Source organism: Charadrius vociferus, unplaced genomic scaffold (genome assembly GCF_000708025.1).
Source record: "Charadrius vociferus isolate BGI_N301 unplaced genomic scaffold, ASM70802v2 scaffold185, whole genome shotgun sequence".
Taxonomy (NCBI): domain Eukaryota; kingdom Metazoa; phylum Chordata; class Aves; order Charadriiformes; family Charadriidae; genus Charadrius; species Charadrius vociferus.
In genome coordinates, this window is record NW_009648955.1 from 5615509 (window position 1) to 5643439 (window position 27931).

General features: G+C 38.5%; 1 protein-coding gene across 1 annotated transcript in view; it reads right to left on the minus strand.

Annotated features, from left to right (window-relative positions):
* Positions 1-2064: 2064 nt before the first annotated feature.
* Positions 2065-27931, minus strand: part of MDN1 (MDN1, midasin homolog (yeast)) — a 100381-nt gene continuing 74514 nt past the window's right edge. The window contains exons 77-103 of the mRNA XM_009887536.1: positions 25452-25578; positions 24418-24523; positions 23209-23324; positions 20802-21281; positions 20021-20247; positions 19504-19650; positions 19113-19285; positions 18580-18741; positions 18309-18446; positions 17973-18114; positions 17141-17310; positions 16882-17025; positions 16065-16200; positions 15116-15438; positions 14692-14853; positions 14213-14314; positions 13849-14050; positions 13009-13182; positions 11387-11544; positions 9591-9680; positions 8540-8655; positions 7720-7894; positions 7006-7079; positions 6796-6910; positions 5753-5816; positions 3847-3989; positions 2065-2477 (exon numbers count right to left, since the gene is read on the minus strand). Of these exons, the coding sequence (XP_009885838.1) occupies positions 2289-2477; positions 3847-3989; positions 5753-5816; positions 6796-6910; positions 7006-7079; positions 7720-7894; positions 8540-8655; positions 9591-9680; positions 11387-11544; positions 13009-13182; positions 13849-14050; positions 14213-14314; positions 14692-14853; positions 15116-15438; positions 16065-16200; positions 16882-17025; positions 17141-17310; positions 17973-18114; positions 18309-18446; positions 18580-18741; positions 19113-19285; positions 19504-19650; positions 20021-20247; positions 20802-21281; positions 23209-23324; positions 24418-24523; positions 25452-25578 (4355 nt within the window). The 3' untranslated portion in view covers positions 2065-2288. The remainder of the gene's footprint in view (positions 2478-3846; positions 3990-5752; positions 5817-6795; positions 6911-7005; positions 7080-7719; positions 7895-8539; positions 8656-9590; positions 9681-11386; positions 11545-13008; positions 13183-13848; positions 14051-14212; positions 14315-14691; positions 14854-15115; positions 15439-16064; positions 16201-16881; positions 17026-17140; positions 17311-17972; positions 18115-18308; positions 18447-18579; positions 18742-19112; positions 19286-19503; positions 19651-20020; positions 20248-20801; positions 21282-23208; positions 23325-24417; positions 24524-25451; positions 25579-27931) is intronic.

A 27931-nucleotide genomic window follows, 5' to 3' on the forward strand; every position in this document is an offset into this window, starting at 1 on the left:
TGGCCGCGCCGGCGAGAAAACGGGGGTGCTCATGGCCCAGAGCTGCCGGGGAGCCAAACCCAGCGCCTGCCGCCCCGAGGAGCCCCCGCTTATCCGCGGCAGAATCGAGCCCTCCAAGTCGGTGTCTGGTGGGGCGCGGGAAGGCGGAGGTACTTCAGTAGGAATCACCAGAGATCGTACAGCCTAACCGGAGGCCGTGGGGTGGTTATTCGGGGGGTTCCTCTCTTGTTTTCTTTCTTCCAAAACTGCAAACAAGCTCCACCACCAAAACAAGCAGCCGAGTAATAAACAATACCGCAGCACCTGCCGGCAGGGCTGGGGGGAGGCCTGTGCTTTGGAGACTGATGTATCTAACAGACTAACCCATTTAACTGGAGGATGAAACTAAGACGTAAGAAGTCATCTGAGCAATTCCAGGACACTTAAGTGACCTTTGGCGCCTTCTTAAGTACTTGCGGCTGTGCCCCGACGTGTAATTGTCACTGAACAGTGCAAGGCGCTGATCATCAACGAATACAGACGGAGGGGTGGTTTGCAGAGAAAAGACAACAGATAACAGATGCCTTTCTGTGTTAGTGTTCACCTGTAGCAAATACAGCATTATTTTTCTTTTAATCAGAGAAAAAACTTTTGTTTAAACACTTGTGCAGTAAGTATTGCTGATGGAATTGTGTCTCAGGCTATAACAACATCCCTGCAACAAACTCTAATTTGCATTTGAAGTGTATCCTTGCAATCTTGAGATTCAAGTTTTAGCTTCTACAGCATTTTCTCCCAGGTTTCCTACTACAAATAGTACAAGTCTGAAACAGAAGTACATTCTGGAGAATTGCCTAATGAACTAAACCCACCTATGTTCACAGTTCAGTTTCCCAAAGCATGTAGGTATTTGTATGCACATATGGGAGATTTAAAGAACCCTGGAAGGATATTATATAGTACCTGATATTTAAATTCTGATGGGATAGAGTTCCCTTGTTGAGTTTTCAGTTTTGAAGTTTGCTTGTCATGAGTTAGCTGTGGCAAAACTACACAAAGATGAGAAACAACCTTGCTGGTCTGTTTCGCACCTCTGGGTCTTGCCACTGCTGCATCTCAGAACAGCTACAACAATACTTCAAGCAAGATTTTTCTATCTAGAAGCCAAAGAGAACCATCGCATCTTTGAGAATACACCAACATTTCCAGCCGTTTTCTGATCAACTGCACCACACTAACCTTCAATTTTTGTAGGCAAAGAAAACCTTCAAAGAGAGTTTAGACCAAGGGCATTTAAACAAAGTTTCCCTTCAGATTGTCACTGAGAGAAGTCGAAAGACCAGACCCCTAATCAAAACTCTGCGCTGGAAGTATCCTCATAAAAGGAAGATAGGTGTTGAAATAGGATAAAACATTTTCAAATGAATATTCGTATTTGTGCACTGCTAGAGAATGCACAGCATTTCCATCTGGCAAATTTGGTTAATTTATTCAAGCTTTGATCAACTGAAAGAACAGACATCATAAGTACAAACAGTGGTACCTCTTTTTATTAGTACAGACAATATAAGATGCATAGCTTTTGCAATGAAAAATCATGTCCATGCTCTAAGACACCAGATTAATGAAAGGTCCTCAATGTCTGCCTTGGACAGAGGGGCAAACTTCACAGTGTAAACTGATAATACAGGGAACAATCATATGGCATTATTCATAGAACTCCCTGCTGATATTGTCAGACAAAAATCAGCAATAATGAAAACACAATGTGTTTAACTGCAGAATAGTTTCAAGTATTCACTTATTTTTTTGGTTGTTTAAAACCATCTGCTTCCCCTGTTCCCCCACTCCTTCCCAAAGAGGCACCAGCCACAACGGATGAAGCGAAAGAACGCCTTTTTGCAGGACACCTGAAGTTCTTCTAAAGCAGAAAATGCCTTCCCAGAAGCAAGACCGATTTTTCTTATTGCAACAGACAGTGGTACAAATACTTTTACCTCTGTGAACGTTACAAATACTTTTTTTTTTTTTTTAAGTAATAAGTTATTACAAGAGACGCTGAAGAAAGTTTTTGTTATTTGTGGGAACAGGCAATGAAAGAAGACAGTCTCACCGTTGCATAATTCTCCTCTGACAAATGTGGGAGAACGCACCTAAACCATTTTGTTCTTAGGCAGTCTGGCCGCCAAAAGGCAGCTCCTGCACATTAATCCTCATTAGGAGGAGGCCTTATGAACTCTCCGATGAAATGCCATTTCATATATTTCAGCGGTTTAGCAGCAATTAGGTATTGACTTCATCTACAAAGTCTACAAAGCGTCCGAGGCAGTCACCAGTTCAAACCACTGTCTGAGTGCATCACTGAGAGTTTCGGGAAGCGCGTTCACATCTCTAAGGATCATGTAGAATGGGAATGGGAATTCTTCCATGTAAGATCGGATTTCAGGCAATTCTCCAGGCCCTTTGAATATAGGTACTTTAATGTCCAAAATGGAATCCTGTAAAAAAGAATTGATAGGACTGCTAAACCACATGCATCTTTTACAGGCCTTTGATATTATTTTTCCTATTTTTTTCCAAATACTTACAATTCCTCCTATGTTAAATTAAAAGTTAATAGAGAGTTTTAAGATTAAAAGCCATAAGTGTTCAAGGGTAAATCAAATGAAACGCTGAACACAAAGCAGTTAAATGCTTTTGCCCATTTAGATAGAAGTGCTCTAATCAATGCATTATAGGCTAGAAGAGACTAAGCTTAAGCTTCTGCAATACCAAGTTCTATAAATAAATCCTGTCCTTCCTTAGTATCTTATGATTTGAGTTTACTGTTATCGCTTTAGTTTTATTTATACATTTGATGCCTTTCTGGCACATCTGTAAGCTCTTTAGGGCTAAGAGTTCAACCTGCACTTGTGCAGTGATATAATACAACAAGATTCTTTAGCAAATTATTTTATAATATTTCAACAAATACTACAAAGACAAAAATCAGATTAAACTCCAGCTGTGCTTTTTGTAAAGCAACTTTTTAGTTGCTCAGTGTAGCAGCTCAGAAGATTAAAGCTTATTAAAAAACCCGCATTTCACTGCCCAGAAATTTTTGCTTGACATTATAGCTAAGTTTCATCCGAGCCTTTTAATAGTTTGTCAGCAAAAGAATTGTTAATTTTTCAACAATAAATATAGCTAGTGGGTTTTGTATGGAAAAAGAAAGATACAGGAATAAAACATGAACTACAAAATTAGAGTCTTCACCTAATTCAAAGTAAGGCTTTGATTAAAAGTTTTAAGTTTGCTCACTTACTGCACTACAGTCTCCCTGAAAAGCTCTCGGATATTTCAGATTCCCAGCCAAGGAAATCTAACAGTTTTCTTTCACAGCTACCAAATACAGTACCCAGCTTTCCCAAATCAGGCACTAAATAACTCTCATATACTCCTTTCTGTCTAATGTTTAATCTCATATTGGCTCCAGCTGCCATATCAAATGGAAACTGCTGTCAGAAATGATCAGTTTGAATCAAAATTTAAAAGAACAAAGCATTTCTCAAACTTCGAATTTGTCAGCCTGCCAGCTACTTCTCTGGCAGCAAAACCATTACATTTGAACACCGGAGCTCTTACTTAAGACTTTCTGTGGCATGGAAGACAATTTTATTTTATTTGTTTAAATACAAAAGAAGGTAAGCATCACAGTAGGGAGAAATCACAGATCTGACAGACGTTGTGAAAAACTGAAATTGGGCTAACTATCTTTGACCTCTGCAAAAGATAAGATAGCTGTAAAGCACTACCAAAGACAAGAGGAAGATCTGTATGTTTCTCATTCGCTGCACTTGAATACTTCTCCCTTGTTCACTTACTTACCCGGGAATTAGGATTGTCCAACACTACGAAAATAACAAAGATATTGGCATTCTGAGCTGCTTGAACTGCTGCTGTCACTCGTTCTTTGCCTTCCAAGAAAAGGCCTCTTCCATCAGATACAATCAAAAGCAGCTGCGCTGTTTCTGAGCACAAAGAACATTTTAAATTCCAGTAAGTTAGACTAATCCATTTAAAAGACTATTTTGTTGTTAGTCCTGTGGGTATAATGGAAAAACCCTCAGAGTATTTCTAAGGAAATTAAGTCTTTATCAAATAGTATCCTATGACTTAACATTAAACTGCAGTTACGAATGGGTCAAGAAAGACATTTTTCCCTCTGTTTGATACCATTGAGAATAACTGGGGAAAAAAAGAACAGGTCCATCAGTGTCATAATCAAGGATGAAAGGCATGGTAAATACTTAATGAATTCAGTCATTGTCTTTCGTGTCTTGACCTTGTCTTTCATGCCTGGTAAGCACCTAAGAGTTAAATATTGGCTGAATTATGAGTCTGGCCACTAAATCACTACCTCAGTAAAGCAGCAGCTGCTGCAACGGAGAGTCCAAATCTGTTCCTCCAGAAGCAGGTGCCTATGGGTGCATCTGTAATTAGCACTTCAGTTTGGATTATGACTGTGCTTTTGAAACGTTTCCCTGTTGTCCCCACTTCAATGGGCTTGGTTTCCATTAGAGAACAACTGTGGATTATTTTTGGAGGAAACAACCGGAAGACACCCTCCAGAGCCACCGTAAAGGTGATCCAACCAGTACAGGGCATTCAACCCTTGGGACCAGATGGGCTGGTCTGAAGTAAACCTCCTGAGACATACACAGCATAGATGCTGGGCTCCTCAGCACCAACCATTTTCTGGAGATGTGTTACTTGACCCACATTGCCCCCAGAGTCAGAGATATATCCCTAAATGGGCATTTTAATTAAATTATGTATCTATCGCCTTTGAATTACAAGGGAAATAACAAGTTACAGTCAGGAACGCAAGTACCTCTCTCTTATCCCCCTTGCAGCATAATGGCTAGGGAGGGATGCAGAACGCTTCCTCCTTTTCTGCAAACAGGCCCCAAACGTGGCAGGGCTCGGTCTTTTCACAAAAAGGGGTGACGTATCCTACTGCCTTTTCCCTTGCTAGCCCCCCGATTCTGGGGAGCTGATTGCTGCTGCCTCCCAGCCTAGTTCAACAGGACTGGATGCTGCTCCCCCTCAGAATATTCCAACAGCCTGGCCACCCTGTGGCTAAGCAGCTACGCATTATAAATCCCAGATTGTCCATTTCTTGGAGTACTTCAACAAGAGCTTTTTTTTTTTAAATATGGGTGCCACCATGACAAGCTCTTAATTAGCACAAAGCAGCCTTTTATGCTAACTACAGGTCAGCCGTGAGGCAACAAGCCTTCCAGCTTCTCTAGGGAACTGAAGCAGCTCATGAGTTAAATTCGCACCACAGTGAGAGGCAGGTAGGAGGCAAACACCCCTCCTCAGAACAGGGTGCTTCTGGATACCTACAGAAATCAAGCTCTCAAGCAAAAGCAGAAGTGCATATGGAGTCGAGGTCACCAGGAAGCTGGACAATGCTCTAAAGCAGGCAGTGCCTAGGGCTTAAAAGCGATCTGGAAACACGATGTAAAGGGAGTCAGATAAGGCATGCCTTTTTAAAAAGCCTTAAACAAAATTTCAGTGAATTACTGACAAATACAGAGTAGGTGTCTTTTGCGTTTTGAGCTAAACATCAATCAAACATTCCTTTTGACAAAGCAAAACCCAAAGCCCTAATGCAAGTGATGTCTCAGTGCTGGGAGTCTTTTTGGTGGGATATTGCGTCAGGACTGTAGTGCACACACTGCTGCCACGGCAACAAGTGTAGTAATGAAAAAAAAAAAAAGCTCACCCGGATTAATATTTTGAGACAACTGCTGGGCTGCAGCAAACATACTGGCTGATGATTCTAGAAACTGTAGAGAAAACAAATAACAAGATTAAATTATCATAAAATAATAAACTTAATGATAACATTTTTAAATAACACATTTCTATATTTTAAATGCCAAGACAGTTTAGTCTGACTACCTACACAGATACAGTCCTTGGCATTTTCCTATATTAACTCCTGCTTCATATTTAGTATTTTTGAACTACAGAATCTTCAGAAAAGCCTTCAATCTGGATTTAAAATTTTTCCAGTGCTAACAAAGCCATCAAAACCTCAGTAATTTGTTCAAGTGATTAATGGCATCATTAAAAATATACATCCTATTTCTAGGTTGAACTTCTTCGTCTTCAACTTGCAAAAGAAGTAACTATATTACTTAGAAGTTACATATTCCCCATTAAAATTAAGGACATCGACTGTCAAGTCCTCCCAATTTCGGCATTTTAAGATTACCATTGAGCTACTTGGGTCTCCTCCTTTTCAATTTGATATTAACAGAAGATCTTATTCAAGTCTGGAAAGATAAGACTGCAAAAACCTTCCTAAAAGAAGAAAGCTTTAGAGCTGTTCAGGAAGTATCACTACAGAGAGTTATTTTCTCCAGGAATCGGTCAAGTCTGACAAACATACAAAACTCTTCCTCTTACTACTACAGTAGAATCCATAGCATGAAAACCTCCTAAACTCCCACAAAATTTGATGTTATGCGGCATTGGGGTACACAGCAGCTTGGGGTACACAGCAGCTTGTACCCAAAATACTGTTTATGACGCAATACAGAGAAAGATGAATGCTTAAAAGTGGCATACATCAGAACTAGAAGTGAGAAAACACTATTACAAAATTGTGACCATTCTATCTCTTTGTTATCTAACCAGCTATCACACTCAAATACAACCAACCATCAAATGTTACAAAGTGATCACGAAACTATGAAGCTGCTCATGGTCTAGTCTGGAAAAAATTTCCAAACCTGTTGCCCTAAAGGCATTCTTTTATACCTGGGCTATTTTTGTTTTCTTCTGCTGAAATTTGCAAAGACGCAATATCCGTGTCCCTGACTGGTCACTGAACTGTTCGTGGAATGGGTGCAGCAGCTGAACAGTCTCTCCAAAGCTTTAAAAAAACAAATAAAAAAAATTACAGTATGAAACTGGTATAATTACATTCTGCTCTGAAGGCTTGAAGAAAAATCAAGATTTCAAACTCACCTACACACAGCAATTTGACCCACTTCAAGAAGAGTCAGTGCGTTCCCAATAACTGCAAGGGATTCATATGCAAGCTATTGAAGAAAAAAGTTACATCAAAAATAGGATATTCCAAGTTTTACTCTCAGCTCAGTGTTAAATACAAAGAATGGTACTGAAATTATTTTTCATCGTCTAGTAAAATAAATGAAGAGACTTTCTATCTTTTTTCCTGTTATAGTTAAGCGATATAGTCCTTGCAATAAAGATACACTAGTTCTACTTGAGGGCTTCAGCTGATTGATTTAGAGATACCACTTTAGGCAGGCTAATGAAATAAACACTGAAATAACTATTTAGAAGGAAACACACATTTTTAATAAAGACCCTACAAGTGAGCTATGATGAACTAATATTTAATCCTCCAATGAACTGCATAGATATGCAAATTTTGGCCTTTTAGAGGTTACAAAAAATGATTTTCCAGTGGATACATACACCTCCAACAAATTTAACATCTCCTCCTTTCAGGGAACTTTCACTGATCTTTCAGTAACAAATCTTAGGCATAAGTGACAAAGAGTTCAAGCACACGGACCAGAAAAATAACTGCTCTAGAATCGCCCGAGTCAGACTTCGTAACAGCCACCAGTTCTGTGTGAAACAAGTCAGCACCTGATATATGCATCAACAAGGGGTAGTTTCTTCACACTCCTTCCAAGGTTTTTATTTTACCTGTTTAGAGTGATTGTCTATCATACTGGAGGAATCATCAATAGCCAAGCAAATCTGGTACTGTCGTTTACTGGGCTTGGTCCTTCGCAACCAGATCTTATCTTTTCTGAACTGACTGGCAATGTATGGAATCACTTTGCGCATGTTCAGTCTCTTCCCTGTTCTGTAGTCTCCTCTGAAAGTTAAGAAAAAGACATAATGACAGGGATTATCAGCAAATATCTCATTCTGGAAATCCTGGCCCGTGCAGTGTATACAGCAAAATAACAACACTTTGTAAAATATAGTAAAACCAAAATTACTAGCTCTAATATTCAGGCACAGATTAAAAAAAACCCTAACATTTCTAATGCAACGTGGATATTCAGTGTTTTCAAAAGAAGTTCTTAAATCTAGGTGCCTCAAGTGGAAGCAAAACCTTGAATTTAGACTCCTCCAGTTTGAAAAAAAAGTCTAGATCTCTTAAAAAAAAAAAAAAATCACTTAATGTTGAGACCAACATAGAACATTTTTACATTTAACAAAATCTTTGACTCAACAGCACTTCACAGGTTTAAGTTGGTTTGATCACCTGTTGCACAGGTGCAACAGAAGCAAAAATAGGAGGCAATATCCTCAGGATAGGTACCTATTACTACATCACGCTTGCATTTCATAAAATAACCTAGTGTTCCCATATGAAAATAAAATGAATGCATTTGCAAACATGAATAATTGCTATGAAGCAAGAACAGCATAGACCTGCACTTGTACAGAGGTTAAAGCCTTCCAAAACCAGGCGTTTAAAAGAAACTAGAAGCTTCAGAAAGACACAACTTACTTCAATTTGGCTGCCTGAGTGGGTTCCAATATGAGTCGTAGCTGTTCGCAAAGCTGCTGTGATAGAGGAGCTGTCAGTACTAAATACCTCTGCCACAACTGCGCTGCTTCCTTCTCCTAAAACATCACAGAAAGAAAGAAGAGTGAATTATGAAAAAACAAAAAGTTGGGGAAGCACTGCCTGAAAAAAGAAAACAAACCTCGGTGTGCCAAGGGGGAGGGAGCAGGTAACAGCTGCCACTGTGAGGGTGTCTCGTGAGCACTCTGTAAAGATGGCAGTTTGCATTCAACTTCGCATGCGCCTTGCTGCTACAACTCTGCAACGTGCAATGACCCTTCCTCTGGGAGTACACAAAGCAGCTTTGGCATTGCTGTTGCTATAGGCAAATCTTGTAACGGCCAGCATCTGACAGTTGGCATTGCAGCAAGGCGGGCCGTAAAGTCTGCTAGGTTCTCTATCAGCCATCAAAAGTAGTATTACTTACATTAATTAAAATTCAGCAAAATTGTTACGCCTCTACACTGGCAATTTCACTCAGGAATTACTTCCAAATAAGTACAATTACAAGTACTTCCAAATAATTACAGTTCACGAGTAGGACAGTCAGAGCAAGTATCGTATTCTGGTTCTGCTGTTGGTTAGCTCAAACTCCACCACTGCAATTGAAGGAAACAGCTTCTCTCCATCATAATTTAGTGAAAGGGGTGTCCAGCACTTAACTGCAGGCGACAGCTCAAAACGGAAGTGGCTTGGCAGGACTGAGAAAAATGTTTCTATCTATGCAACTTTTAGAAGTCATTAGCAGCAGAGTAACTTTTTGCAAATGGCGCACTTCACACTAAAACCAAAATCTGAAACATCATCCTGCTTCAGGAATAGTGTAATTTTTTAGAATTAATTAAACATAACAAATATGGCCTCTAAATCGTGCTATTTTGAATATTTAGATTGCAGGCTGCTTGGCTTCCTCAGCGCTTCAGCAGTAAACCAAGATGAAATAATGCAATGAAGGATTCTTATGACAGCTTTATACTAAAAGAAGGTCACAAACCTCATCTGGAGTTCCAGACTGCTGTGTCTGCCAAGCTTCCAATTGCTTTTCAAGTTCCTTTCTTAGCTCTTCAGGATCTCTAACGACGTGCTAGAAGTGTAGTTATGAGATTTATGAGACAAAAAGTAAGTTCACACATCTGGTCATCCCCAAACTACAGCAAACTATAAAAAAGTAAAAATGCATTGTTCTTGTTCTTTTAGACACAAAAATACTTGAAAAAACTTAAATGAAGATTCTAAATCTCCATTTTTTTAATAGCTTCCATGTACAGGAAGGATAAATACCTCCCCATAAATACCTGCATCTGTGATACAATCAACACAGAAACAAAGCTAGGAACATCTAGGATAGACACTGAAAATAATCAAATACAGAACTTCAAGATAATTCAATGAAATTATCTTGACAAATACCAGATTTAATGACAGTATAATGGAGATCAAACTATTGAATGTCACCTATCTAGTATTTTCCAAAATATTATATGCTTCACTTAATTAGTTTTTTAAAAGCTTCATTCAAACCACTTAAAGAATTGAATGACATCTTCCTCTTTACCTGCCAGAAAATACTGTTTGATAAACCATTCTGTTAAAGGACACCGAAACTTTATTATACTTCTTTTACTTTTATTGTTCTCAGTGACAACTTCTGTTTCTGACTTGTAAAACCATAGTTTAGCCAAACAGTAGTATACGGTTTGCATAACCTGCAAGTTTACAGATTAAGGAAAATAAGCCTATAAATGTAAACTCAACGGTACCAATGCTGAGAACTTGCACTTTCCCCCCAGCATCGTTTCTCCCTTTCTCTTTAACTGGTGCTGCAAGAGCTCCCCCTCCTGTTTCAGGTTTTGCACGTCAAACGAAAAAAAAAACACAACAACAAGAAAAGGCACCTAACTATTCTCACAACAGGAGAACACCCTTGTACTCAACAGCCTTTTTCCAAAGAGCCGCAACATTTGGCATTAAGATGGAAATACCAGGTACAGCTGGCACACAATCCTTTGCGTTGTGCACAGTAACAGTAAAATATCACCCTCCAAATACCTACTTGGGACACAACATTATAAGCATGAAAGGTCAATACTTCTGAAAAAAAAAAAAAAGTGAAAATATTCTTACTTTATCAACTGGTTATCCACCATCAACGGCTTTTATGCCATAGCTCTTTATAAAATGTGCTTTTTCACAGCTAATGGTTTGTACTGGGAAACTATCTAGTGTTACATGAAGCTCTAGGATTTTCTAGACTATGATAATACTTTTTGAATTGAGACGTTTATAAAAGGCTCACAAAAGTTCTATAATACTCGCAATCAGCTTTTTTGAGGGAGTAATATATTGTAATGAATTAACTGAGGTGAATTCTTTGTCCACAATGGTGTTTTAGTCACTAATGCCTAGCTCTATCGTTACTCTGAATCCTTTTTTTATCTTCAGGTCACACAGCCTTGCCCGTCGCTTTCCACTCTACCCAAGCACTTGATCAGCAGACTCATCTGAGCAAAACAGTTAGAAAAACAAATGCTTTTTTTAAAAGAGTGAGGATGGGTTCTTCCCACATAAGGATAGGGAGGACTTGTAATTTTAAAGTCATCATTCAGCTGCATATACAGCGGTTGGTTGTGTGTTACTTTTCATTCTGTTATTAAAGAGCAGCAAGCTACTGAATTGTCTGAATGAAAGTAATGCTAAACTTTTGCATTCACAGAATTTCATTAACACAGGTCAAATAAAATAGACTGTTTCTACTACTGTAGTTGTAAGAAGAAACACTGGGTATCGTACCTGGGGAGTGTCCATCAAAAACTGATGGGCTGTATGTATGGTCGAGTCCTTGCTTCTCTCTGGCTTCTCTTCAGTCACCTTTGGTAGCTTTTCCGTTGTAGAGTCATCGACATCCTCCGAGTCAAAAGTCTGGATCTCTGGCTCCACTTCACTTGGTCCTACAATCACAAAATTAATTACTAACTTGTGGATCACACATAATACAAGAACCAATATTGTACCTCGACTCTTTTACAAAGTGTCTCACATGCTTTGTAGTGCACAAATTTTACGACAATCAATTCTAGGAATAGGATGAATATAAGACCTTGCAACTCACTGGAAGAGATAAATATGTGTTTCCTTATGCAAACTGGTTTTCCCTCTTATAACCTTGCCAAATGAACAAAGTATTAGTGAACAGATCTTTAACATCTGAAAATTCCATTGGTGAAGTACATTTTTTTGACCTTCACAGCCGCTCTGACAGAGTGACAGGAGGTATGAAGCAATTTGAGAAGATTCAGAAAACTGTATATTAAAAAAAATAATGGCAATCTTTTCTTATCTCATCTTTAACTCTTTAGTTCCGTAACGGAACAGTTTCCAATCAATCAGAAATCCATTTACAAATAAAGGAATAGACTAAAGATTATCTTTTATTATTACTTCTACTATACTACACTGTTTAACAACTCATTTTTTAAGAAAAAAAAAGTATGACATTGTAGGAGATGTTTCAAAGATCCTAGTTTTTCAGAACATACTGTTAGAGAATCATGTGGAAAAACAAATAGACTGACTACATGCATGCCTGTACCATAAAGCTAATGAGTCTATCAAGAGATTTATGCGAAGAGATTAAACCTGAAGAGAGTGGGAGGCAAGAAGGTGAATTCAGGCTGGTAGAACTCGTCTCCCCTCTCCAACCAGTTTTTGTATTATTTGATAAGAAAACCATTCAAAATTCCAAGCTACAGTGTCATTTACTTAGGTTCATCAAAATTAAATACTTTTGGTGCAATTGGCAAGAAATATTTATTTGTATCTAGCTTATTTTGTTTGTATGGGCTGTGTCAGACCTGTCTTCTCCTCCACCAACCATTCACATCTGATAGCCATTTTCTGTTAAGCAGCTCAGTTTTGTTTTGTTTTGTTGCCACTTAAGGAAGAAAGCAGTGAAACAGTGACGCTTTGGTGCTACCTCCCAGGCTGTTGTTCGGACCAGCTCCTCAGCTTCTTGATGTTTTGTCAGAAGTTACACACAAAACCAATTTGAGTTATGTGGTGCTGATGCTGGTGACGCTGGAATGCGTTGTTATATTCCAATTAATTAAGTGAATTGGCATTGTGTTAACAGCAGGGAAGTATTTGCTTTTTACTTCTTCAAAGAAGTGGATAAAGATTAGAGACCATTAACTTGAAAGAAAGCAGCAAACCTCTCTGTCACTCAACCAACTCGGCAAAGGCTAATGCTGGTTACTAGGCAGGAATAAGAATACTGCTGCAGAAAAGTCAATTAAGAGCAGATGTTTTAGTCTTATAAACATATACACATCCACTACATGCAAATATAAATACCTACATATACATTTAAAGATGTACATCAGCATAGATTTAGAATGTGTTTAAAGTTAATGTACCAGGCGTTTTAGTGGCAGTAGCCTTCTTTTTTTCTGGCTTCAGCTCCTCTGTGTCTACTGCTCTGAGATCCTCATTGTTCTGCATTTCTGTATCCATAGCTGCATCTTCAGAATCTCCCTCTTCCTTTTCTTCAAGAGGAATAATAGGTTTCTCTTGCTCCTTGGTAGCTACATCTGTATAAAGGCAACAACAGTTATTATGGGGAAAGAGGAAGGAAAAGTAATGAAGCTGCAAAAAAAAAAAAAAAAAAAAAAAAAAGAGTTGCAGTCTGAGGCCACTGCATATCAGTTTTAGCAAACTTCAGAAGAGATCTGAGCTATTGTCTCAAACCTCAGTTTTATCTTTCACTGTGCTGTGCCATGTTGTGTCAATGAGTTATTGCCCTGACAAGCTGATGGATAAAATCGACTAGTTAGTTTAATAGAAAGCAATTTATTTAAATTTAGATTAGAGAAGTATTTACGAAGAGATATCAATTTGTTTGATATAGAATAAAGAACCTGTTGTGTTATCTGAAATATTTTGCATGTGTGGTAGCAGTTTGGGCTTCAAAATAATTGAAGGAAGATTTGGAGAGAACAGATTTTAAATATGTTTATTAAACTAAAATCCATTTTTACGAGTCAATTCAGTATTTTCAACAACGTTATCATTAGTTTGAAACTGACTGCCAAAGAGGAGCATTTCTTGTAGTGAAATGGTGCTACCTCTTAAACCAAAGCAAGGATTGTTAGAATATAACTTTAAAAAACATACTGGGAAAAAATACACTAAATAGGAGCACTTCAGAATTTGACTCTGCTCTTTACAACTCTTTACACCCAGAAATACCACCGTACCATATGTCTGTGCATCATAACATTCAGAGCTTTGCTTAATATGTTCAAATGCATCAGCCTCCTCCACGTTTTGTTTAGGCTGAGATGTATTCTGCTTTGATTCACTGCTGGATTCGATGGTTCTCAGTCGCTTGTGGATATGTTCATTATGATCTCCCATTGAGCGCTCATTGTCTGCCTGACCAGGTTTCCTCTTGAAACTCTGAAAAAGAACAAATTAACACCATGAACTTCAAGTGAGGTGCAACCAAACACTGATTAGAACAAGAGTGCTAACAAGGAGAAACTGAGTCCTGACAATTTGCTGCTTAATATTAAGATATTCAAATTAAAAAAAAAAAAAAAAAAAAAAGAAGAAATGAACCTGGGTATTTTTTGTGCTTTGCTTCTGAGAAGCCATCCGGGCCATGCGCGTGGATTCATGGCCTTCTGATTGATTTGCACTCGAAGCTCCACTTCCATATTCCTGAGAGACCAAAAAAAAATTGCAACGGTAATTAATTGAAAAGGGGTTTAGGAACTGCCGTAGACAAATTTGAGAAGCTAAACTGCTACCTTTTATTCTGAATGACAAACGGCTCACAACTGCAAGTATTATTCTTGTGAACAGCAGACAAGACAGTTCCGCAGCTCAACAATTAACCTAAACGTACCATGCAGTTTTGACTGCTATGAAGGTATTTACGCAGTTTTCAGGTTTTTTCAGTAAATTTATAATTGATGTTCTAAAAATTGAATCTTCAGACACAGTTCTTAAAAATATGGCAGCAATTCCTTGATTGTAACTTGAAAACACATTCACAATTTCATCATTTTTAATTAGGACACTTCCATGTAATTTACCTCTTTAGACTCGTCTCTTTCTGAGGCCTCCCCAGCCAGCTCAACAGCACTGTCGCTCTGCAAGTTTTCTTGCCCAGTCTGCCCTTGTGTTTCATGCTCCATTCTTTCCTCCGGCTCTGGAATCTGTTCATCCATTTCTGAATTATCTTTACCCTCTTCTTCCTGAATGAACGTCAATTTATTTTAACATTCTAAAACCACCAGGAAGCAGAAGGCTAAGGAGGTAACAGGAATACAGATGACAGAAATAAACCAGCTTAATAGTAAGTGCATCTCTTATCTTGAAGAAGGTTATCACTAACATTACACCTACTCAATGTCAAATTGGTTTCATAGCATCATAGAACACATCCATTTCTTAAGTCTTGTATAAGTTAATTAAAAACAAAAAAAGAAAATGAGGCTTTTATTTATTACTCTCTACCTGAGGTTGAAGGCCTTGATCGGCAGCAGGGATTCCCTTATCTTCAGCAGATTCCTTTTTTTCCTCATCAGGTGGTTGTGACTCTTCCCCTTCCTCTTCTGTTGCATCCTCAGTGTTCCCTGCATTGTCTTCTTGATCATCAGCATCTTTGTCCCCTTCATTTTCCTTCTCCTCTTTATCTTCAGAAATGCCTTCTTCAGCTGGTTCTGCATCTTGATCATCTCCTGCTGTCTCACCAGTATCCTCCTCATTCTGTTCTTCTGTCTTCTCTGCCTCACCTAAATCAACAGGTTTCTCATCTACTTCAAAAGCATTTTCTTCTTCTGGATTAAAAAAAAAAAAACCAACAAAAACCAGAAAGATATAAAAAACTTTCAGTGAAGTACATAGACAAAGAATATTACAGATATCTGGAATAAAACTGCCCAGCCTATAAAAAAATCTTAAGGAAAACACTGCGAATCCTATACATAGAATCTATGATTTTCTATAGCAGGTAACTTCTTTAAGTCACAATTGGTTTGTAACTAAAAACACAGCAGGATGAATTCTTACTAACTTCTTTTAACCTAATATTCTTGAGAGTCAGTTGACTTTGAGTACAAATCCTTGTAAGTATCATAAAAAACCCAGAAACCACAAAAGCAAGTGGACAATGAAATAAGGAGCTTCTAGCATAAATTAGGGTGTATCACTTGGATAACATGAGAAAGCTTGCTCCACAGTGTGCGTGAAAGGGACATAAAGAAAAATGCTGTAATGTTGAGTTCTTATCTGGCCTGCATTTGCTATCTTGATACACAGGAGTAAATTTGCAGCTGCTTGTTATACAGAACCCTGCCACCACCCCTCTTCCTTCTGGAGAGAAAAAGAGCTCATTATCTGACTGTTCCTCCCTATTTCCATTTGGCTTTCATCTGGGAATCCGTAGAGAGATTTTCAGCTGTACCTTGATCTTCCTCCTCCTCATCACTCTTCTCGTCATTTTCCAGGTTCAAATTATCAGGAAGGTCCAAAGGTTCAACTTCAGGCTGCTTTTCTTGCTGGCCATGATAAGGATCTACTTCGTTTTCATCATACTCACGCTGTCAGCAAAAGAATGGGGGCAGGAGGAAATAACAGGTATGTAATAAGTGGAAGGAAAGGCAAAGATAAGAAATAAGATACTACTGAATTCCCTAGGACACAGAAATACTGCATACACTATTACATTCTGATCAGTTAAAACCAAATTTCCAGTGGTATACATCCTTACATATAAATAGCAGAAAAAGATTAATTTTGGCAAATGCATTTATGTAAATTGTGACTTCTTCAAAACAGGACGTTTTGTGTTCAGAATGCAGTTTTCCTAGCTGAAAGATTCTGAAGAGAATCTTCACTCTTGCATGCTACGCAGAATCTTCAAGCATACTGTACACAGATTTGGGGGATGAGTCCCACTGACTTAAGATGGTTCTGTTGCTAAACACAGCAGAACAAGAACTTTTAAGCTTTGTCCATCAAACCATCAATTCAGCATAAAGCCTGTTTTGGCAGCCATTACAAGTTCAAGTTAGTGCAAACAAAAATTCTTTCTGGATTATGGATCAGAAAATATACATATAATATAATGGATACAAGATGGTTTAGTTTTAGCTCTGAATAACTTTTTTCAGTGCACCTCACTATTATAAAAAGAGCATTTCAAATGCTCAGAAACACGATGTGAGCAACAGAATATTGTTTAACAGTAAGATATTCTATGTAGTCCAAATCATGTTTACCTCATCAATTTGTTCATGGATTTTCTCTTTGTTTCCACTGTCATCATCTTGTTGCTCTTTTTCCTCATCCTTGGGAGGCTGTTTTTTATTATCCTTGTTTCCTGTGCCCAAATTGTCATCTTTTGCAACAAGCTCTGAATCCTCCTATTAACCAACAAATTCAAAATAAAATCAGTTATGGTACATGCTTCTCAAAGTCTGAGTGACAAGACATCATCTCCTACAGAAAAAAAAGACAGCACGAAATAACTTGTGATACCTCATCCATTCCTGGTCCAGTTTCTTCTGTTTTACTACCAGCATCTTCATCATCATCTTCATCTTCATCCCCCCAGAGCCTCTCATCCAGTTTATCATCAGCTTCAGCATTATCAAGATTTCCCATCTGCTTATCCAGTTCCTCCTCTTCATCTGAATTTTCATCATTTTCTATGTACAGTTCAGGATGTGTTTCAGTACAGAACAGATAAAGCTAACTTTTTTGTTAAATTCAGAAACAAACAGGCAGTCATGCTTGCACCTTCATTTCATCACCCTATGCAGTTAATTGGGAGATGCTGAAAAAACACACATATGCTAACACCCAGAAGAGCAAGGTTCTAATTAGGTGGTTCAGAGTGTTCTCTTGGACATATGGTCACACAGCATTCTCTCCCGCAGAATAACAAATCCCAGGTGCAAAACTTGAATGATTTAAACTCTCTATTTATTACCCTCTCCCTCTTCCATTTTCTCCAGCTTCATTAGTCATGTTTTGAAGTTAACTACAGCCATATTATGTATTCTGTTGATCTTCAACAGCTCCAAAGTCAGTGACTTATTTTAAAATGCGTCTATAGGTCAGCTCACAAGAGGAAAAAAGAATCGTCTCCCTTCATTTCAAAACCACCACAGTGACAGAAGAGAGACAGTATTTTCTTTGTACACTTCTTTACATTCATATTAATACTTCTTAGTATTCAGACACAAATGGCACTACTCTGTTGTTAACACTGACTTTTCAGTATATGCTTCATTAAATACAAGTATCAACCATTACTGGACTGATCTATAATATTTTTTATAAGTTTGCCACAGTGGAAGGACCAAACCTTTTTTCTCCTGTTCTCCATCATGCATTTTTCCTTCAAAGTCTTCTGACATTTCAATTGCATTGTCTTCTCCTTCAATGTCTGGTTTAGAATCTGGATCTTCTTTCTCCTTCTCTTCACCCTTTCGGAAACTGTCTTCTATCTGCATTATTGGTAAAGCCAAAAATTACAATGGATCTTGCCTCTAATATTAAAGCCTCTATACAAAGATAAAAGCCAACCTAAATAGGAGACTGGAGGTAACTTCACGGTTCTTTTACCTGAAACATCACAACATGTATTTTCAGGGCTTTTTCAGTTGTACCCAAATTAAACAAGAACAGCCCAAACACTTGCCTGATCTTCACTTTCTATTTTATCGCTCACATCCTTCTTGCCTTCCCCATCTCCAATACCACCATCCTCGTAATCATGAAACTGTGTTGCTCCCTCTCCAGCTTCATCTTCGAGTAATTCTTTTGGCAGGCAAAACCCCTACAAAGGCAAACAGAAACTCAAAAACTTTCTGTAGTAGTATGTACATCTTTCAGCTTAGTTTCTATGTAAGACTTCTGTATACATTAAGTATATGCTCACCATATATCCACTGTTATCTCTAATAACTTACCTTCTGGGCAAGCTCTGTAAAAATGCTAGTTAGAACAGAAAGCAGTTTTCCAGTACTCCTGTGAGATGCCAGTGAAACAGTGAGGTAGAACAGGATAAGGTCTGAATATTTGCAGAGCATGGGCTTTAGACGCACCAGCAAATAGCAGGACTGGTTGAAGAACTGCAATTAAAACCGAAGAACAGCTGTCAAACATGATTACGTACATACTGAGATGCATCTCAGAGAGGGTGATGATAGAGGCCGAAAACAGATGCCCAAACCAGAAATATCAATAGGTGAGTTTAAATACAATTTCTAAAGTTTCTGGAGCTTTTTCAAGATTTTCACGAAAACTAAAACTTTTCCTTCTTACTAAATGAACATCTGGCTTTTGCACTATAGAAGAGTACCTATATTTTGACTATTTCTCACATGCTTGTAGTTCTAAGGTATTGGACAATAAGAAGCTATGCACATTTAACCACCAAAGTTCATAATTCCAAATCTTTTGAGACCCCAAAGCCAAAAACTCTCAAGAAGAATACTTTTACCTTATGTTTATCTGAAGTGTAATCTTCCCCATAAGATTTCAGGTTCTCCAGGAGTTCCGAAACCGCTAAAATTGCTTTTTGCGCATGCAAAGAATCCAAATCTGCAGCGAGATCCTCATCCAAAAGCTTAGTTATATGTCCTGTTTTAATCACGTCAAATGATGCTGCATCCTCTTTGTTTGAAATAAAGACGGAAATCACGTCAGACATTCTAAAATGTTACAGCAAGCAATCTAGAAATATCCATTTTATCTGTTTAAATAGACAACTTCTATTAAAATTGCAATTTTCTTGTGCATTGGTACCTCCGCTAGACACACAGTTCAAGAAATTTTTAGGTTTGCATTGTTTAAATTCTCCTCAACCCCTGTAAATAAATTAACAAACTTACCATTTTCATCTGGAGACTTTTCTTCCTCTTTTCCACCTTCCCGTTTTCTCTCTACCAAACACTGGATGGCATACAGAACAACACGGATAACTGTTTCCACTTTTGCTGAGAATTGCTCCACAAACTCTTCATCTGACCGTTGATTTCCTTTTGAACCATAACACAGGCAGTTTTACATAGAAACACACAAAATTACAGGTTACTATGTTTCCTCCTCTATGCAAGGAGTATGATAAGCACTACACAATTTTTACTGCATAGTTCTACTAAAATCTCCTTGCTAATCCTGACCTGCAACTATGGTGTAAGATTTGTCATCAACAGTGACTAAGGGGGGAAAAAAAAACCCCAAAATTACTGCATAAATTAACTCTGGACTAAATTTTGCAAGTTTGAATTTCATCCAGTGTTTCTGGATATCTGAATGAACATGGAGCCATCTTCTGCAATAACTAAAGTAATCAATTCTTATATCTTTATCTAAACTACAAAGTGGGCAGAGAATAATTGTCCTTACCACTGCAATTTGACATGGAAGCAAGAAGCTGTGTTCTCCAGGCTGTGAAGTCTGCTGATGTATTATTAACTTCTTCTTGTATATACTTTAGGCTCTTGATTAGGGCCATCTGATTTACAGCTTGCCTCTCTTCACCATTCGGAAGAAATAGGGACTCTATGCCCTGTAACTGAGCTGAGACTTCCAGCAAACAACTCACAGCTGATGTGCAAACTTCAAAATCTCTCCTGCAACAAGAAATACCATAATACTGAAAGAAGAACAAACAGTTCAGCTTAAGATTAAACCTTTTCTTGGGGCATGGATGAGGGGGAGGCAACTGATCTCTATCTTGAACTTTAAGATGTTTAATAAAAAGTTTGAAAACAAGTAGATATGCCACTTATACCCACACTGTTTGAAGTGGAGAGGAAAGGAGAAGATTATTATTAAATAGGCTACAGATTTCTTTTAAAATAAAAATTTCTTCCTTAAATTAACATTTGAAATTTGCCCCATCAACTATGGACCTACAGGGATGAAAACCCAGAAGACCAAAGACAAACTGAGAAGCTGAGATGGACCAACTTTTTTCTGACTTGTCAGGGGAGTGGAAGATGACACATACATTTGTTTAAAAAGCCGGGCACTGCACTTAACAAGAAAAATGAACGGAAACAAGCTTGAAGAGTAGCTGAACACACTTTTCAAGATACGCATAGGCAGACATTTTCAAGAGAACTTTACACATCTGAAATGAACATAAAACAGAGATTCCATTTCATGCACATGTAGAACTCACCAGGAATAAAACAAGGTCTCACATGACTGTCGTCTTATTTTGTCCACTTCTGCTTTAATTGCCTTCACATTTGCCAGCATCGCAGTCAATTGTGTAGCTAGCTGCAGCCACAACTGATCCTTATTTCGCATCCTGCATGCAGGAGGCAGTTGCTCAATTGTTACTGGAGTCATGTATTTCAGCTCTGAGGGAATTAGGTCAGGTATTCCCGTAAAAACATTTCCCATTTCAGGTCCTGAGCTCTGAAAAATACTTGTTTTGACATCTGTCCTTTCACTGTCACTGCACTTTGTTAACTCTTCTTTTGGGCAGCATTGTATAAACCAAGACAGCTCCTCAAGAACCATCACGCACTGCATGGAAAGTTGCTGCAGTTTGTCAGTCCAGCGTTGAATACTGTCTTGAGGAGGAAACGCTACGTTATACTCTCTGTCAGCAGTCAACCGAGAATCTATCTCTTGTATACAACTCAGGAGGTTCCTGGTTAAGAAGAAAGAAGGAAAAGTTACAATCGCTAAGTATTATGTTATACCTCCCTTTGAAAAGCTCAACTTTTAGACTAAGTTCATAAAAGCTCTAGATAATGTAAACTTAGTAGAAGCAAAACTTTTTCTGGAAAAACTAAAATGATAGTCTTTGTAAAAAAAGTTTTGCTTAATTACTGAATTTTTCTCTCCATTGCATATGCTTGAATTGTCCTGAAAACAGGGCTTTGTGAGATTTCTCAGAATCTACGCCATGCTTTCAAACAATGCTTAAAGTCCTGGCCTGATACCGAAATATTAATTTTCCTCCATTATAAAAGCAAGTTAGATTCTAACACACCTTCATTCTCTGAAGTGCTGTGTAATAGTCAGGTCATAACAAATCAGCTGACAAATGCTGGAGAGCAACTCTGTGGAAAGGGACCTGGGAGAACTGGTAGACAACAATGTGCCCTGGTGGCTAAGAAGGCCAATGGCATCCTGGGGTGCATCAAGAAGAGTGTGGCCAGCAGGTCGAGGGAGGTCATCCTCCCCCTCTACTCTGCCCTGGTGAGGCCGCATCTGGAGTACTGTGTCCAGTTCTGGGCTTCCCGGTTCAAGGAGGACACGGAACTGCTGGAGAGGGTCCAACAAAAGTCTACTACGATGATTAGGGGATTGGAACATCTTTCTTATGAGGAAAGACTAGGGACTTGGGTATTTTTAGTCTAGAGAAAAGAAGATTGAGGGGCGATCTTATCAATACTTATAAAGACTTAAAAGGACGGTGCCAGGAGGATGGGACCAGTCTTTTTTCAGTGGTGCCCAGTGACAAGACAAGAGGTAATGGGCACAAACTTGAACACAGGAAGTTCCATCTTAACATGAGGAGGGACGACTTTACTTTGTGGGTGGCAGAGCCCTGGAACAGGCTGCCCAGAGAGGTTGTGGAGTCTCCCACTCTGGAGACATTCAAAACCCACCTGGATGATGTCCTGTGCAACCTGCTGTAGGTGACCCTGCTCTGGCGGGGCGGGTTGGACTAGATGATCTCCAGAGGTCCCTTCCAACCCTGACCATTCTGCGATTCTGTGATTAATCTGATTCACAATGAAAGTCACAGCAATGCAGCTAAGTGTCTTAGAAGTTTTACTATTCCTGCTAACTGTAAAGTTGAAGGTTTGTGGTTTGGGCTTTTGTTTGTTTTGTCAGGGTTTTTTTGTTTGTTTATTTTTCCTGGTTTCCTAGGGTTAACATAAATTTTGCACCACTGAACTCCAGTCTAGATTTCCTTCCCTGTACAAAGGAAATAGCATCTGAGCCAACTTCAAAAAGTTTTATGGATTACAATAGCGATGAGCACAAATATGCACAGGGGAGTTTCCAGTGAAACAGATGAGTCAAACAGTGGAGTGAAAAAATCACATCAAGTGAGCATGACTTCCTATACACTTTTCCTTTCACAGTATTGACACAAGATCTAGTATCTCCTACTTTTCTAGAATTTTTCTTTGTAAGCTGTTGAGGTTTCTTCATATAGGCTCAAAGTGCCATCCAGATTATTCATTTGTTCCAAATCAAACCAACAACCTGAACATAGCCAAAATTAACTTTGGCCAAGACCTCATGAGAGAGACTTAAAAATCTATAGGTTTAACTTTGTAGTTAAGTACAGTAATTATTTCATCATTTTTATGTATGCTTAACTCGTTTTTCCCAAGTTATTTTGATTCCAAAATATTGGCTGCAATGACAGGATAAACAATACGTAACCCCTTTTCCCCCTCGCCTTTTATATCTGGGCTTAATTGAGGGGAGGAGAGAAGTGGGGAGGCAGGGAGAAAAGTTTTGTTTTATTCTACCTTATTTTACATTTTTCTTGAACTGAATTGCTTACTGTCAAACTCCCTGACAACATTTAAATGTTGGAAAATGCAAAATACCTCAGTAAGATCCACTGTTCTGTCAATGCAGTAAGAGATCGTCTCTGTCTGACAAGCATCTGCATGAGGTGTGCAGCGAATCCTTTGCATCGTTCAATGCTGCCTAGTCCAATATCCTAAAGAAAGCAGACACAGAAAAAGTGGGAGGGAACAGTTAGATGAATAAGCAGACAACAACATTCTCTGTGCCTCCATTTAATTTCACTGGGCAGGCTGAAAGGTTAATTGAACAAGTCTTAAAATGCAGACAAAAGTTATAGTTATTACAGTTTCCCCACCTTCATTTTTCTGCATCTTCCATATATCCTGCATACAAACTTGATTTTCAAGTAGCTTCTGCAACAACAGTAATATTAACTTACACTCCACTGCAGCAATTCTTATCAGGAATTTAGTTCCAATAGTAAAGCTACCTTACATAAATGATGATCAAAATCTAAAGAGACAACAGCCTAAATTTTTTTCATTCGTGACCATTGCTAAAACCACTTCCACAACTCATTTTACCAGCTGACCGACAATTACTTTCACTCCTTTCATTATAAAGGATCCCATTTCAAAGTTTGAAATAGATGTTCACAACACAGAGCAAAACTGATCTCAGCTACGTTCCGTTATTTATGCCACTGCCAGCTGTGACACTTGTCAAGATGATGTTATAAAACAAGGGGTGAAGCATAGTGAGAAGAGCAGCATCTGGAAGAGATCCCCTTTTCCTGGAATATTGGAAAAGTGGTACTGATTTGGCAGAACTCATTTGTTCCTTCTACTGATTTTAGACCAATTTTTAAGCAAAGAAATGTATCGGCACTTTTTGTGTTAAGCACAGGTTCCAGTTATGTCCAATTATAAAGATCAACTGTTTTTTTCATGAGCAACAACTAGTCCTGGTTTTGTTTTCCTAACAAGCTTTGATTCAGCATTTTGGGAGTTTTCTTCATGCACAAAAAGCAGCAATTTGGGATCTGTTGGAATGAAAGATACTGTACATTAAAAAAATTAACTTAATTCACTAAACTGGTATTGTTCAGTCATAAAACAACAGGTTCTAAAATGGTGCATTTAATGATTGGCCCCAAAATATCATATTTTGTATCATATTACAGAACATACCACGATCTCACATCACCCGCTTACTCCTAGAAAATTTCAGTCCAAGATGGTAAAGTGAACAGTAGTAGGATTTCCATTTTTACTTCAGTGTTTTACCTTGGCAGGTGCCAATAATGCTGTCTGAAGTCTAGAGTGGCGTGCAAGTGACCGATAGAAGTACTTCTGGCATCCATCCCAGGCAGAAGAAATCTCTGTCAGCAACCTGACAGAGCACAAAAAAAGTCCAATATTAGAAAGGTATATAATTTCAGTACCTCAGCACACTGGAACCACCAGGTCAGCTGTTCAGCCTAACACATGAGCTTACAATTTGTTATCTTGCAAATGCATTGATCTTGTAATTCTTCATTTTCTCCACAATTATTTTAGTCTTAAGAAAACATTTACATTTAAAAAAAAAACTCTAAGGAAACCCTAAGCAATAGCAGCAAAATCTCTATCTTTGAATATTACTTAACACCTAAATAGTGATTTATTCCCCCCCAGCTAAATCCAGATTGATAGGGAAGCCTTTATTTTGGCCTTGATGAAAGATATTATAAACTAAACCCTTCCATCTGAGGAGGACAATAACCAGCATGACTCAATGGCAAAAAATCACTTGCTGCCAGAAAAACAACAGAGAAACATCTGAAAGAACATCTTTCCTCAAGTTAAGTTTTTCCAGAAATGCCCACTTTGGAGTCTATGTATTTTCTCCTGAAATATCCCATTATTCAATGAAGACAAAACAATTAAGTAATCCCTGTAAATTACAACTCATCTTTAATAAACTCATTACAGTCTACATTCTAATACGATGCTAGCAAAGCATCCCAGGCAAAGCTGGACGGTGGAGGGCTAATTGAAATCTATTTCACAGAAACAATGATACAGGGTAGACTTGTCAAAAGTGCAAATTAAAACAAAAAAAAACCAAAACCAAACAACAAAACCCTCACTCAGTTGTACATGCCAAGACACTACGCACAAGATTTTCAAAATGAGAAGTAATGGGAGGAAAGGCATGCAATATATAAAATCCTGAATGAATTACAGTCCAGAAATTCCAATCTAAATCCACATGCAACAAATTCTATATTATAGTTGCAATTCATACAATCTAAGGGTTAGAAATACTGTGTACATACGTGGCATCCAGTTCGTGTGTACAATTTACAACACCTAATGCACTACGCAAGTCCAGTGGACGTAGGTAGAGTATTTCATGACAGTCTTTTGAACGGGACCAAGAAAGACCTTTCCGGTATGACAAACCTGGAATGACATTTGAACACACATCCTTTTATGTCCTCATTCTTTTATATGAAAAATGTCACTTATACAGCTGGTATTAAGATATAAAATCTTGTGATGTAGAGTTTTTTTTCCTGATGCTGACTGATTTTGATGAGTCTTTGAATATGCTGCAAGTTCTATAATGTAAGAACAAATCATAGCCCAAGAAAGTTACAGCTATGTCCTTTTAAAACTTTGTCTTAAGGCTGCTATTTTAAAAACTGCATGAAACATGCTCATTTCTCTCAAGCCAATTAAAACATTCCTTTCAAAGTATCCTGAAGGTAAGCAGAGCTTGTAACAAATACTCATTAGCCATTTAAGTTATGTTGCCATTTTTACAAAAAAATGGAGAACAAATCTTAAGAGTAACACTTTTCACTGCTCCTGGTCCTTTAAGAAAGCTGAGTTAGGGGTCATCACCTCATTAAGACATGAAAATGTTGATGAACAAGGAAGGTAAAGGTGCCTCCTGAGAGCAAAGACAGAGTCCAGTAAAGAATTCAAATCCCACGTGTTAATTAAATCACAATATGTCATTCCTCCAGCACAAACTTCACAGGGCAGCAGTGGCAGATATTCCTCCAACACCAGTGGGTGCAAGGGCCACCTTTCATAGAATTGTCTAGGTTGGAAGAGACCCTTGGGATCATCGAGTCCAACCATCTACCCAACTCTACAAAGTTCTCCCCTACACCATACCCCCCAACACCACATCTAAACAGCTCTTAAACACATCCAGGGATGGTGACTCAACCACCTCCCTGCGCAGCCTATTCCAATGCCCAACCACTCTTTCTGTGAAAAATTCTTTCCTGATGTTCAGTCTAAATCTGCCCTGTTGGAGCTTGAAGCCATTCCCCCTTGTTCTGTCATTAATTACCTGTGAGAAGAGACCAGCACCAACCTCTCTACAGTGTCCTTTCAAATAGTTGTAGAGAGTGATGAGGTCTCCCCTCAGCCTCTTCCTCCTCAAACTAAACAGTCCCAGCTCCTTCAACCGCTCTCCATATGATGTGTTTGCTAGGCCCTTCACCAGCTTCGTTGCCCTCCTCTGCACTCACTCCAGCACCTCGATATCTCTCTTGTATTGAGGTGCCCAAAACTGGGCACAATACTCGAGGTGTGGCCTCACCAGTGCTGAGTACAGGGGCACAATCACCTCCCTACTTCTGCTGGTCACACTATTTCTAATACAAGCCAGGATGCTGTTGGCTTTCTTGGCCACCTGGGCACGCTGCCGGTTCATATTCAGCCGCTTGTCAATTAGAACCCCAAAGAAATGCAAAATAACTGTATGTGCTGGAAACCTCCCACTTAGATTCACCTGTGTTTGCAGTCATCTAAATACAAAAGAACCTTAATATTCTGGGAACTATTTAATCAGTACACACATTAGTACAACAGATTGTACACAATCAGTACAAGTCATTTAAGTAGCATAAATGACAAACATTCAAAACTACAACTGAAGCCTTCCTGCCACATCCCAGAAAGCATTGAGGATTTTTATTTTTTTTTTCCATTTACTTTCCAAGTGTGTGACACCTTGAGTTAGTTTTTTATCAAAATCATGTCTTCTGGAACCCTTAACTTCGTATTTCCAAGCTTCTTTCTGCAACCATGAGGAACAGATTTTTTTTTTTTTTTGAGAGGTTCTTGGGATCGCTGCAGGCCAGAAGCTATGGCTTCCAAGAGAAGCAGCAAAACACTAAACTCTCTTCAAAAAACCAAAGAAAAAAAAATTGGCAAAGTTACATGAATTTCTGCTTCTGCCTATGACAACAGATGGCTGTTTATTTAACAAGACTGCTTACTTCTGCTGGTTTCTAAACTGCTCAGTGACTACGAATAGCTGATGAATAACTTAACATAACACCAAGAACAACAATTAATAGTTTGGGTAGGTCCTTTACCTTAAGACTAGCAAGGGGAGCAACGGAGACTGGGCTGCTGAAGAGGATGCCTCCAACAATTCCCATTAACAGACCATTCAGTCTCCATGGCTCAACCACGCCTCTGCCAATCTGATCTCTGCCAGACTGTCAATTGAGAGATGAGCTCTCATTTTAATGAGCTAACTTAATTTCAGTTCTGGTTCAGAGAACGGATACAAGATAATGAGCTTCCCTCTTGTTTCTAAAAGCCAAGCAGTAACTTCTGACTGCAGATAAAGTAGATTTCTGCTTCAGAAAAGCTTCTGTTGTACATATAATGGGATGTAAGAAGAATAGAAGGTATTTGAAAGGGCTAACACACCGGGCCTCAGTCAACAGAGGAAGAGAAAGATGGACTTAAATGCTTCTACATATTGCTGGCTCAATGATGTCAA